The sequence below is a fragment of the Biomphalaria glabrata genome, chromosome 4 (assembly GCF_947242115.1).
Source record: "Biomphalaria glabrata chromosome 4, xgBioGlab47.1, whole genome shotgun sequence".
Lineage (NCBI taxonomy): Eukaryota > Metazoa > Mollusca > Gastropoda > Planorbidae > Biomphalaria > Biomphalaria glabrata.
The window spans coordinates 45,326,510-45,339,878 of record NC_074714.1 but is presented as its reverse complement, the minus strand read 5'-3'; the positions used below and the strand labels follow the sequence as shown (position 1 = coordinate 45,339,878).

At 39.0% G+C, this 13,369-nt stretch overlaps 1 protein-coding gene across 1 annotated transcript in view; it reads right to left on the bottom strand.

The window, feature by feature from the left end:
* Positions 1–6,470, bottom strand: part of LOC106065222 (sulfate transporter-like) — a 62,740-nt gene extending 56,270 nt beyond the window's left edge. Inside the window, exon 1 of the mRNA XM_056025938.1 lies at positions 5,737–6,470. Coding sequence (XP_055881913.1) covers positions 5,737–6,214 — 478 coding nt within the window. The 5' untranslated portion in view covers positions 6,215–6,470. The remainder of the gene's footprint in view (positions 1–5,736) is intronic.
* Positions 6,471–13,369: the final 6,899 nt, after the last annotated feature.

The window sequence follows — 13,369 nt, the reverse complement described above, 5'->3', positions numbered from 1 at the left end:
CAAAATAGTAACAAGGCTTAATATATTCATATTCTTATCTAGGACCTGATTTTTTTTTATTTTGTATAACAGGCAAACTTAATTGGGTCATTTGAGAAAGTTCCTTTAATTAGTTCAACTATTAATTGCTTAAAATGAATACGGCAATAAAGGCGCATCAGGGACTTTTCCCCCCGTTAATTAAGAGCTCAATATATCTTACTGAAAACTAAAGGGCATAAGGTGGATACGATGGGTACAGTAGATTGAGCTTTCATACCATCTTAAACAAGTTTGTCACATGTTGTACACGTCAAGGTCCCAAGAGATGTGTACACATTGGCTTCTCGAAGATACACGTTTAAACAGAATAATAATAAGGTTTGTCTTCGAGTCCAAAGATTAAGGAGGAATGCAGTATTTTCCCATGGATACGCAGCCCCAGCTGTGACCTACATATTTTGCCACACGCAGGGTAAGGGTAACCATTGTCCGCCAGTGGTCGATTAAGATGTGTTTTTTCACCGTCTGCGTGTCCTCGGCAGCGGATAGGCCTAGTCTCAAAAGTGTATCCCGCGGCCTTTGTGAGTGAACTTAAGCTGTCTCGTTTTGAGGCCGATTGCAACCGGGTACTCTCTTCTATGTTAGCTAAGGCAAGTTGGCGCCTAAGCTGGTCTTTTAAGCGTTTCCGTGGGGCACCTCTGTTACGTCAACCACCTTTTAGCTCACCACAAAAAAAGACTGCTTTTTGCATACGTTCGTCCCCCATACGGGATACGTGCCCTGCACAGCGTAACTGTCGAATCAAAAAGAAGTCCCTCTATACTGTCCATACCGGCGTTTGCAAGGACATCGCTGTTTGTAGTGCGGTCTAGCCACCGTATATCCATGATGGAGTGCAAGCATCTTTGGTAATAGCGCTCAAGTAGTCTTAGTTGCTAGTAAACATGTAAAGGATGTTAATTATAAATGAAAAGTTATTATTATTTGCACTATCGGAACTTTCTCTTTCAAAACCTTTATAAAGAAGATACAAGTTTCGTGGTCAACAAATCAGTCTGTTCATTCAATATGTTACAAGCTTCATGTTAAGTCTACTTTTGTGAATTTATTGTTAAATTTGGATTATAATGTGTATGATTGCTTGATATATAGTGTACATTCAATCTTTTCATGATTTCTTTGAGGATTAAAATTATTTGAATTTGTAAATAGGAATTCATCTAAACAAGTTGGCCCCGCATACTTTGGACAATGGCTCATCAGATTTAACTTTTTGAACACAGCAGACCAGCCAACGCCATTGTAACAAATTAACGTGGTAAAATGCTTTTTATTTGGTAAAGATAGTCACGTGTGGAAATTTTTTTTTTCAAATTTGGAAGCGCTATTGATTCGCTCTTCAGACTGCCGATTTTCGTCCTCCACTATCGTCCTTAGTTTGGGCTCAGTCAGTGTCGATCACAATAGCCTTTAATTCTAATTGTGTTAGCGTTTGTGTGTAATTGTGTGTGTGTGCCAAGTGTCCAACATTTATACGTGTATTTAGGCGTGTTCATTATGTTTCTTTTCATCCAAAATTCTTATAGGCCGACATTTTTTTTTGTGTCTCAGTCGTCCCCAACCTCCAGCCCCATACCCACACATCTTTTAAAAAGTGTATTCCGCCTATATATTTGTTTGTTAAGTAGGCCTGCTATCCAGGCAAGTCGTCCCCAACTTCCAGCCCCATACCACGCACCTTTTAAAAAGTGTTTACCGCCTATATATTTGTTTGTTAGGTAGGCCTGCTATCCAGGCAAGTCGTCCCCAACCTCCAGCCCCATACCCACACACCTTTTAAAAAGTGTTGTCCGCCTATATATTTGTTTGTTAAGTAGGCCTGCTATCCAGGCAAGTCGTCCCCAGCCTTTAGCCCCATACCACGCATTTTTTAAAAAGTGTTGTCCGCCTATATATTTGTTTGTTAAGTAGGCCTGCTATCCAGGCAAGTCGTCCCCAGCCTCCAGCCCCATACCACGCACCTTTTAAAAACTGTTGTCCGCCTATATATTTGTATGTTAAGTAGGCCTGCTATTCAGGCAAGTCGTCCCCAACCTCCAGCCCCATACCACACACCTTTAAAAAGTGTTTTCCGCCTATATATGAAAGGCAAGTCGTCCCCAACCTCCAGCCCCATACCCACACACCTTTTAAAAAGTGTTGTCCGCCTATATATTTGTTTGTTAAGTAGGCCTGTTATCCAGGCAAGTCGTCCCCAACCTCCAGCCCCATACCACACACCTTTAAAAAGTGTTTTCCGCCTATATATGAAAGGCAAGTCGTCCCCAACCTCCAGCCCCATACCCACACACCTTTTAAAAAGTGTTGTCCGCCTATATATTTGTTTGTTAAGTAGGCCTGCTATCCAGGCAAGTCGTCCCCAATCTCCAGCCCCATACCACACACCTTTTAAATAGTGTTTTCCGCCTATATATTTGTTTGTTAGGTAGGCCTGCTATCCAGGCAAGTCGTCCCCAACCTTCAGCCCCATACCACACACCTTTTAAAAAGTGTTGTCCGCCTATATATTTGTTTGTTAAGTAGGCCTGTTATCCAGGCAAGTCGTCCCCAACCTCCAGCCCCATACCACACACCTTTAAAAAGTGTTTTCCGCCTATATATGAAAGGCAAGTCGTCCCCAACCTCCAGCCCCATACCCACACACCTTTTAAAAAGTGTTGTCCGCCTATATATTTGTTTGTTAAGTAGGCCTGCTATCCAGGCAAGTCGTCCCCAATCTCCAGCCCCATACCACACACCTTTTAAATAGTGTTTTCCGCCTATATATTTGTTTGTTAGGTAGGCCTGCTATCCAGGCAAGTCGTCCCCAACCTTCAGCCCCATACCACACACCTTTTAAAAAGTGTTGTCCGCCTATATATTTGTTTGTTAGGTAGGCCTGCTATCCAGGCAAGTCGTCCCCAATCTCCAGCCCCATACCACGTACCTTTTAAAAAGTGTTGTCCGCCTATATATTTGTTTGTTAAGTAGGCCTGCTATCCAGGCAAGTCGTCCCCAACCTCCAGCCCCATACCACACACCTTTTAAAAAGTGTTTTCCGCCTATATATTTGTTTGTTAAGTAGGCCTGCTATCCAGGCAAGAGTCTCTACAGCGGACTCTTGTCTTTGGGTCAGGTTACCCCAGACAAAAAAAAATCGACTTGGTACTGCATAAAACATGGACCAATTTAAGTAGACTAAGAACTCTAAAATCCAGAGCGTATGTGTTACAACTTATATTTGTTACTTTAAGAAATGAAATTAGACACACAACAAGTTGGCGCCCCATACAACAGTAACATCTCAGACTTTATCTGGTGTTCTCAACGCTTAAATGGAGATCCTGACTCAAAAGCCCGCTCCTCCTCCCACTCCTCCTAGATTGACCTAGATCACTCAAGGCTGTCGGTTATACATACAGCTATAAAGATTTAGATGTATTGGTAGTGATGTATATTGATCTAAATATTTTTGGAGGTGTAGATTATAAGAAGTTCAGGAGTCTTTCGCAAACTCAATCCATATTCAGATCTGTATGAATTAGGCTAAGGGAAATCAAACAACTAGTTAAAGACGACTTATGCAGATTGTCAAACATCATGACATGCTATTTTGTCATTGTCACTGGGTTTACTACCAAACACTGTAGATATTGTAGATAGATGATAACAGAATCTAAGTGTACATGTTGAAGTACGCCTATGTTATTTTACCTACATTCACACCGCCCCTCATCCAGGCACCACACAAATCACGTCTCTAGCGCATGGGTTACGTTTCAAGGTATTTGTAGCGAATTTTTTTTTATAGGTATTTGTGGCGTAGTGTGCGTGTGTTTGTGTGTTGGCGTTGGAATAAATTCCCTTTCCTGAGAATATATAGAGACCGATATAGTTTCCTTTTGTAACCAGGTTTATTTTTATCACACAAATAAATGGTTGGTGTCGTTTTTTTGTTTTTTTTATATTGAACATAACTTGTGCAAAACTTACCAAGCTAGTAAGTTAGTGCAATAAATTGAAATACTACAAATTGTCTAATATGACCATATTATTTTTTACAGTGAAAATTTTGTTTTTCCAATTGAAAATTATAAATGTTTCAATATATTTTTTGAAAACATCCAAAGCACTTCTGTCGACGAGGCAATGGGACGAAAGATAACTATGGATTTAATGTAAATAATAGTATCGCAAGAGTTATCTCCTTTAAAAAAAACTTAAAAAGAACTTGTGTGATAGTATGTGAAGTTTTGAAAGAGGGTAAATCTAGAGGTGTAGCGGAATCCACTTTGTTATGTAGAATGGAGAATATAAAAATTCTTAGATTTTTATAATATCCTAACATGTGAAACATATCAGTTTCAGATTAGGTTATTATTGGCCTCCTTCAGTCGTAGAACGACTATGGTTCATCTCGAACGAGTGTGATGAAAGCCTGGGCATTGTCTAAGGTCGGAACGATGTCACCCACACAGCAGTTCCCCCCCTCTCCGCGCAGCTGATGTGACCAGCTCTGCCAGGCTGTAGCACAGTGTGCAGCAATTTGTCTAAGGGTCACAAGCTCCTGATTTTTCTTCAGGGTTGTCTTCCGAAGACTTTCCCGTGTTTGGATATAGCCGCAAGGCAGCGGAGGTTTGGATTCAGAGTTTTCCTTCTTTTAGGTGGGTAGCCAACCAAGGCTAACGAGCCCCTCCTGCCTGAAGCTTACTGGTTTAGGCGATAGTTGCTCGCCTTTGCTCCTTCTCCTGTCTATGGTAACAGTTCCGCCGGGCTCAGTATCTTAACCACACGTGAAGGCCTGGTGGACGCCAAGAGTTGGACTGGTTGTCAGAGACTATTTTAGACACGTGATATTGGAAGAGGTAATGGTGGGCTTAAGACCATTACCACTTCCGGCGTTAACAACCTTGCGGATGAGGTTAGGAAGCCACCAAGAGTATTTAATCCAGCTTGTAATGACTCTTATTGATATTCTTTTACCGAGCTTAGATCCACTCACTCCGTCTGTCTGTCTGGTTCAAATCATTTACACGGTTTTTGTCTCCCACTTCGCATTTAATTTTGAAACTTTGCACACTTGTTTGCACTTGTGGCCCCCAATTCCCAAAATATTTTTAATGCGGCCCTCGAAAGAAAAAGGTTGCCCACCCCTGGTCTAATAGTATGTCATATGATGGTGTACATTCATTCATTCAAGACTCCGGTTTTCAAAGATGACATTGTTTTTTCTTTATAATTAAGATTTTTTTGTTCCAGACAGTTAATTATTTTTTTTTACTAAGTATTTACTTTATATACAAACTCATTTGCAAATTGCACTTCGATCTTTGGGCATGTTTTATGGAAATTATTTCTTCTACAAAAGCATAAGATAACCAGTGTAAACACGAACTTTGTGGTGCATTCAAAGTCATTTTTTCCAAACCTCTCGGTGTCTCATACTGGATTTGTGGTCTACGCTTCGGACTGTCGTGACGACAGCTCGACATCATCCCATGCCGTGCAGCAGCAGCGGTCCTGGAAATTAATTATTCAATTAATTAATTTAATTAATTAAACAAAGGCTCATTGTTTTATGTGTTCTCATCGACAAGAAATAATTGTGCAAATTTTCAAATTGATCGGAGAATGAGACGTGGGAAAAAATAACGTGTACCAGATTTGTACCAGACAAACAGAGTGAGTTGATGTAAGCTTTGTACAATTACTTACGTACGGCTTGTGGGTCCAGAATGAGTTCTTTGCTGTCGAAACCTTCATTAATATAAGCCCTTGGTGGGTTTCTCTGGTGCTGTTTGATTCGCTCCTTGGAGGAGGAGCCTGTTAGGTTAATGCTGTCATATGATTTGCTGATCACTGCAACTTCCGGTTTTCTATCTTGATCAGACGTCAAATCTCCTTTACTCCTCTTCAATTGTCTTCCATTTGCAGATGGTGACGATCTGACCGACCTGCTGGCTATGGGCAGCTTGTTTAGATGGCCAGATGCTCTTAGAGGTTCTCTGATTGAGGACCAGGAATCGTCGTTCGGGAGCAACAGCTTCTGTGTGAACTTTAAGGAGCCTGTGCTGCTCTGTGCCAACGATGAAGAGCTTGCCGTCTGATGCGACCCTGACACCGATTTGGTTTCCGGTTGCTCTTTGTCTGACAGCGAGGATTCGCAGTTGACATTCATATCCGTTGAGTTCATTGTTCTTGTTATTTGTCGTATAAAATGTCACCACTACACATTACACCCTTTGGCGATGGTTTTTCTCTGTTTTTTTATTGAAAACTATCGCAGGAGAAATAATCTCAATATTTTTTAACGTATCGAATTAGTATTAGGAAATATTTACTCAGCAAAGTTGAGCAATTTCCAAGAGCAGATAATGTGAAGCAAGGATCTGAATTAATTGCCTCCTAATGTTTTTGTGGCATTTATTTGGTGCAGGCCTTCTGTGTCTTCCAGACTTCGAGACATGATTTCTGAAAAGAACAAAAAGAACATAGTGCTGAAATTAATCCCAATATTTGCAAAGTCTTCAAGATTATTTCAATGTTATCAGAATTGCACGTAAGCACGTAATTTAGATGGAAATCTCGAATTCGTTTCCACCGCGCGAAATATATATATACTTTGCTTCTAAAAGCTGCTTGTTGGTCTGATTTTGTTCAATTTAAAGTTCTTTCCTTTATTGGACTTAAGCACCACCGGACACAGTTTGACGATGGAGTTCGATTTTTCAGTAATCGGATGCATCGTTTGAAACAGGTACCCAACTTATTTTTAACGTATAGTATTATTGGAAATGGCAATTCGTAATATGGATCTCTAAAACTTAAATCACGAATATTGAACACATCTACATTTGTCTGAACATAAGATTCTGGCATATCGTGCTTTGGGACTAACATGTAGATGGAATTGATGAGAGTAAAGTAAATGGCCACATTTTAGACCTTGCGATATATAGGGCAGAGGATGTAAAGGTCATCAGTGGCCCGGGATTAACGAGGGTGTCATGTGGTCAGCACAACGACCAACCTCCTTTACTTTTCCCCAACAATGTCAGGTACCTATTAGAGCTGGGTGGAGTCAGATGTTATCTAAAGATCCCGAAATTCAAAATCCCAGTCTTCATCAAGATTCGAATCCAGGTTCCCCAGTTCGGAAGCCAAGTGTTTTATCCCTCAGCCACTATGAAAAACCACCGATAAGCTTTTTACTGAGAATCAGGAATAATCATTGATAGGCATCAGTAGGATAGCACCAGTAGGATAGGCATCAGTAGGATAGGCATCAATAAGATAGGCATCAGTAGGATAGGCATCAGTAAGATAGGCATCAGTCCAGTAGGATATGCATTAGTAAGATAGGCATCAGTAGGATACGCATCAGTAAGATAGGCATCAGTAAGATAGGCATCAGTAAGATAGGCATCAGTAGGATAGGCATCAGTAAGATAGGCATCAATAGGATAGGTATCAGTAGGATAGGCATCCGTAAGATAGGCATCAGTAGGATAGGCATCAGTAAGATAGGCATCAATAGGATAGGTATCAGTAAGATAGGCATCAATAGGATAGGCATCAATAGGATAGGCATCAGTAGGATAGGCATCAATAGGATAGGCATCAGTAGGATAGGCATCAATATGATAGGTATCAATAGGATAAGCATCAGTAGGATAGGCATCAATAGGATAAGCATCAGTAGGGTAACTATCTTTGGGACAAATATTAGTGGGATCTGTATCAATGGGATCATCATCAATGTGATTATTTACATTCGGATCATTGTCAGTGGGATAATTTCAAGCTGGGTCATTATCATTGGGATCTCAATCAGTGGGCGCAATGAAAAGTTTATTGAGCTGTCATATATATAGATATACAAGTAGTTGAAGGCTTCTGTATATATACATTTGATCAAATGTGTAGTTTAGACTATTAAGGATGAATGTTCGAGACAGTGTTGAGCTTATGGGAGAGCAGCACAACATTAACTAAAACTTAAAATTGAGTAAAAAAAACAACATCTGGGAATTTTTGAGCTAATGTCCGGTTGTACAATCAAACACTACTAGACATTAGATATAATAATGATTTTCACATTAGATTCTCGATTGTTTAAAAGCTAGAAAACTCGACATTAAATATAAACAAGTTTTTATTTTACTCACCTTAGAAACAAAATTCTTACTGATACTATCAAAGAAAGATAACCAGGCAAATACACAATTAAAGTAAAACGGTTACGTCTCTTTTTGCTCTACAATGTACACTAGATCTCTCTCTCTCTCACACGCAATTAGTTGATATAATTAAGCTAGACTATACCTTATGACACCCGTGACCAGTGGGGCTCTAGAGGTGCATTGTGGGTATACCAGTGGGCTCTAGAGGCCTAGGAGCATTGTGGGTGTAAATCCTATTTAATAAGATATAAGTTTATATTTCTAAAAAACTTTTATAATTTTCACTTTGTCTGGTACAATGTTTGTCCACGTTATTTCTTTCACACTCAATCTCAAATCATGTTGAGTTTTGCACAATTATTTCTTGTACCTGAAAATACAAGGATCAATTAACTATATTAACCAATTAGTTAATAAACTATTGGTAATTATTTTTTTTTAGTAACGAAAAAGGAAAAGAAATTGTACTTGACAGGTGTGGCGGTATAAGTCTTTGTGTAGAGAGTTAGGTCGTTGCTAAAAGATAGATAGATAGATAGATAGATAGATAGATAGATAGATAGATAGATAGATAGATAGATAGGTAGGTAGGTAGGTAGGATATATATATATATATATATATATATATATATATATATATATAAAACGAAGCACTAGACAACGCAATCTGCAACAGCTTTGGTCGCTATTTGTTGTTGCTATGTTGTTTTTTTCCACACTTTTAACAAGATCCTTTTTGTCACAGCATTGTTTAACTAATTAGATCTGAGTTTTTTACAATAGACTTCAACATAAAAAGTCATTGTTCGCATCTAGACTCTCTAATGAATGTTGAAAACCAAACAATACCTTCGATAAAGCAGAATTTTTCATATAGGCAGAGCAGTTCCTAAAGACAGTCCTACATTTTGTATATTTTGTAAAATAAAAAAAAAAAAATCAATGAAACGAAGGATATGTTACAGAGAGGCCAAAACCGCTTGGCTAACAAGGGGACTTGAGTTCAAATCCCTACTCGAGAAGAGTTGAGTTTTGCTTAGTATTAAAGGCAGCACAAAAGAAATTGGGCCATAGCGCTCCGAGTACACTTTATAACAGCAATTTTAAAAAATACAGGCTTATTTGAAATAAAATAAATAAATTAAATTGAATGGTTCCATGCCTGTTTTGAAGACGGACTTTTAATTTTTTCATTATTTTCATTTTTGATGTCAGTCCATTTGGTCTTAGTCTGTGCGCCATCTAAAGTCTGATAAGGCTGTTACTGCTATTCCATAATTTTCTAAAAATAAATGTACCTCATTATAATTTTCTATTACCTGGGTGAGCTTTTTTTTTGATAAATAGAGATGTTTCAATATTTCGTCTAAAGACATAACATTTACGTTAGCCACTTGAAAACATAAAACTACATTTTTCTGTTGTGTGACCTTGTTGATGTCTAAGAGCTGAGCCGAAGGCTCTTCGAGCTCTAAGTTTGAAAAAAAAACCCTGTTTGGACGCCAAACAGTAAAAAAAAAACAAACCTGTGTGAACACACAGTTCTGTTTGGGAGAGACCCTAGACAATGCCTATGTGAGGCATTGCTGTTGACCGATGCGTTCGGCCCCCGACACGTGGACTAGAGACACGGCCGAAGGCCGGGAATGCACCGGGGACTTCTGCCATTTTCCTTCAATGTACCAAGCTAACTGTGCGGGACCCGCCATTTATGTAACGGTCCCTTTGAGGAACAGCGCATGGATTGGTGACGTGTTTGTGGGGACTTTGTTGCAACCCTGCCCGTGCAAGGGGTGGACTCTCGTCTACCCGTGGGCATCCCCACGGGAGTCCTGTGTTGCTACCCATTTCGCCTAGCCACTTCCTCAAATGGCCGTTTCCACGCGGGCGCCACGATGAGGCAGGGCAGCGTGCCCGCGTGTTGTGTGACCAAGCTTTACTATAGCCTTGATGAGCCTCATAATGCACCCAAAGGCCAGCAGGTGGCCGGCAGAACGCATACGTGAAATGCGTGCTTTACATTGCTAACCTATATATGCAAATTTTTATCTAAACGGTGAGACACGTGATGTATATCACTAAGCTTATATCAACAGACTCGGTCTGGGTGGAATCTTCTACACATTATTTCTCCCACTTCCCATTATTGGATCAAGTTGAAACTTTTCAAAGTTATTTATTGTCGATGACAGCACATGAATCAATAAAAAAAAACTAACGAATTAATTAATCAATTAATTTTAATTGGTCCATCACTGGTTCACAAAAGTGATTGGACCATAGCGCAGCTGAGCATTATATAAGTATTATGGCCGTACTATCGTACTAGCCTTATTACTACCAATATGATCGTACTAAACACGAACAATTAAAAATAATATATCCATTTATTATTGTTAGTCTACAATAGTCTAGATCTCTTAAAAATTAATTACATGATTGATTCAAAATAATTGAAGCAATTTCACTTTATATAAATTTTGTTTTTAAAAAGGATTTCTTTTTATTTAACTTGTTTCTCTCAAATAAGTAATAGTCTTTCAAAAGTTTGTAGGCCTTTTTTCTCCCACACCCTATCTCGGATCAAGTGAAAGTTCTCCACAATTATTTGTTGTACCTGACAAAACAAGAATCAATTTAAAAAAAAACAACAAACAAACAAATAAGTTAATTATTTTGTTTGTTATTGCATACGGGAAAGAAATTGTACTTGACAGGTGTGGTGGTATAAGTTGAATTAGTCCCCTTTATACTTGTGTAGAGAATCAGGTCGTAGCTTAACCTTAAAACCTGTTTTTTCATACGTCTTTCGCGGGCTCATTACTTCGTGTATGGGTTAGAGGAGGCTTGAGTTCGAGTCGTACACCTTTTTAAAATATAAAATGCATTAAAAAGCGATCTCCGACACATTTATCCAGATACCCCAGATATCCCAGACACCCCAGATATCCCAGACACCCCAGATATCCCAGACACCCCAGACACCCCAGACACCCCAGATACCCCAGATATCCCAGACACCCCAGATATCCCAGACACCCCAGATACCCCAGATATCCCAGACACCCCAGATACCCCAGACACCCCAGATATCCCAGACACCCCAGATACCCCAGATATCCCAGATACCCCAGATATCCCAGACACCCCAGATACCCCAGACACCCCAGATACCCCAGATACCCCAGATATCCCAGACACCCCAGATACCCCAGATATCCCAGACACCCCAGATACCCCAGATATCCCAGACATCCCAGATACCCCAGATATCCCAGACACCCCAGATACCCCAGATATCCCAGACACCCCAGATACCCCAGATATCCCAGACACCCCAGATACCCCAGATATCCCAGACACCCCAGATACCCCAGATATCCCCATCTTTTCTACCTCCTCCTTTTTTTTTCCCAAATGGCGCAGACAAGTGATAGGATTATAGTGCAATGAGAAATCTACAAGCATGAGATTGCGCTAAACAAAAACGATTGGTAAAAATATTTCTAATCGCACAGATTTATTTTTGTGTTGGTCTAAAGTAGATCTATTACAAATTTAATTGCATGACAGATCTAATCACATTTACAATTACACTTGATATAAGCTATGTTTTAAAAAAAAAAGTACTTATCATATTTTCTAGTTTGCTTTTGTTGATTTCATAATCCATTTTTGTCTTAGCTGATAAGTCACTTCAAGATATCTGTATTTAAAAAAAAAATCACAAGCCATCTAATCTAGTGTTTAAGTTTATCTTTGGTTCTTCTGTAGATAGTGATATTAATGGTCACTCACTATATCTGAGCCGCCAAAACTTAATATGCCATAACATTCGCTTCCGCTGTTAACCAACACACACGTAGAGCAGATACAATCCACGACTATAATGTTAATGACGGAAGCAGGAGGTGCCCTAAGTTTCTAGACTCATCCTTAAAACTACGACCTTAACATCTCCATCACATTGTTACGTGCTCAGTGTATGGATGTTATACGCGTTGATACTAAATGATTTTTAAACCGTATAGAGACAAACGAAACAGAGAGATGATTTTAAAATGTAGGCTACAATGTTTTGTTTTACATGTTTTGGATGTTCCTTCAGAGTTGAAGATAATAACCTTTATGTCCAAACCTCTCGTAGGACGACGGGGAATAGCAGTGTGCAGGGTATGAACCCTGGACCATTTAGACGACCGAACGAATGTCAAGCTCGCACACCACACGACCAGCTATCCAGTAATCATGCCTGTATTACTTTTTCTTTGAATCTTTTTGATTCTTTGTATCGGTCAATGTCTGTCTCTTTGTATCTCTGTCTCTTCGTATCTAACTCTGACAACTTGTAATAGACTCAAAACCACTTACGCATCTTGTTAGGAGAAGCGCGCAATTAATAATATATTTGTAAAGTAAGCAATATCTACTAATGTAATAGTTCATATACACCATGTTTTACTTACTTTTTTAAAATTCTGTTGAACTAATTGGAAGAAATAATCCATAGTTAATAACAGTAGTAGTTTTAATCACAAAGATTCAAGACTTGTATAATAAAAACTGTCCTACTAAGTGTGGGTCAAGCTGGTACTCAAAGGGAGATAGTAAGAATAGATAAAGAAGCACTGCGCTGATAAGGTTGTCTATCTTGAAAAGAAAAAAAAAAACACAACTGTCAAAACGTAGTCTAGTCCGTAGTCCATATGTCAGTAAATAGACGATGTTATTATTTTTTTTGTAGCTTATTTTGTAATATCACTTTACGTCCAGATGTCTTCGATTTTGTTTCGCGCATGACACTTCACACCGAATGCATGTCTGTACGTGACTCCAATCAATGACCATCTCAGTACTTGCACATGTCTTGTAAGAGGAGATTGTGTATGCTAATGTGTACATTTATTTAATAGCGAATCATCAATAATAAAACTTTTTGTTGATGCCGTTTTGATAACAAAAGAAAGCATTTCTCTTATTAACGAGTAGTCTTTATCTCATGCCAATCATTTTACATTACAAAGCTTGTATCAACTGACTCTGTCTGATAAAAAGTTTGAACATGTTTTTTTATTCTTTTCCATTCTCGGATCAAGTTGAAACTTAGCACAATTATTTATTGTACCCGACAAAACATGAATCAATAAAAAAAAAATAGTCAATTA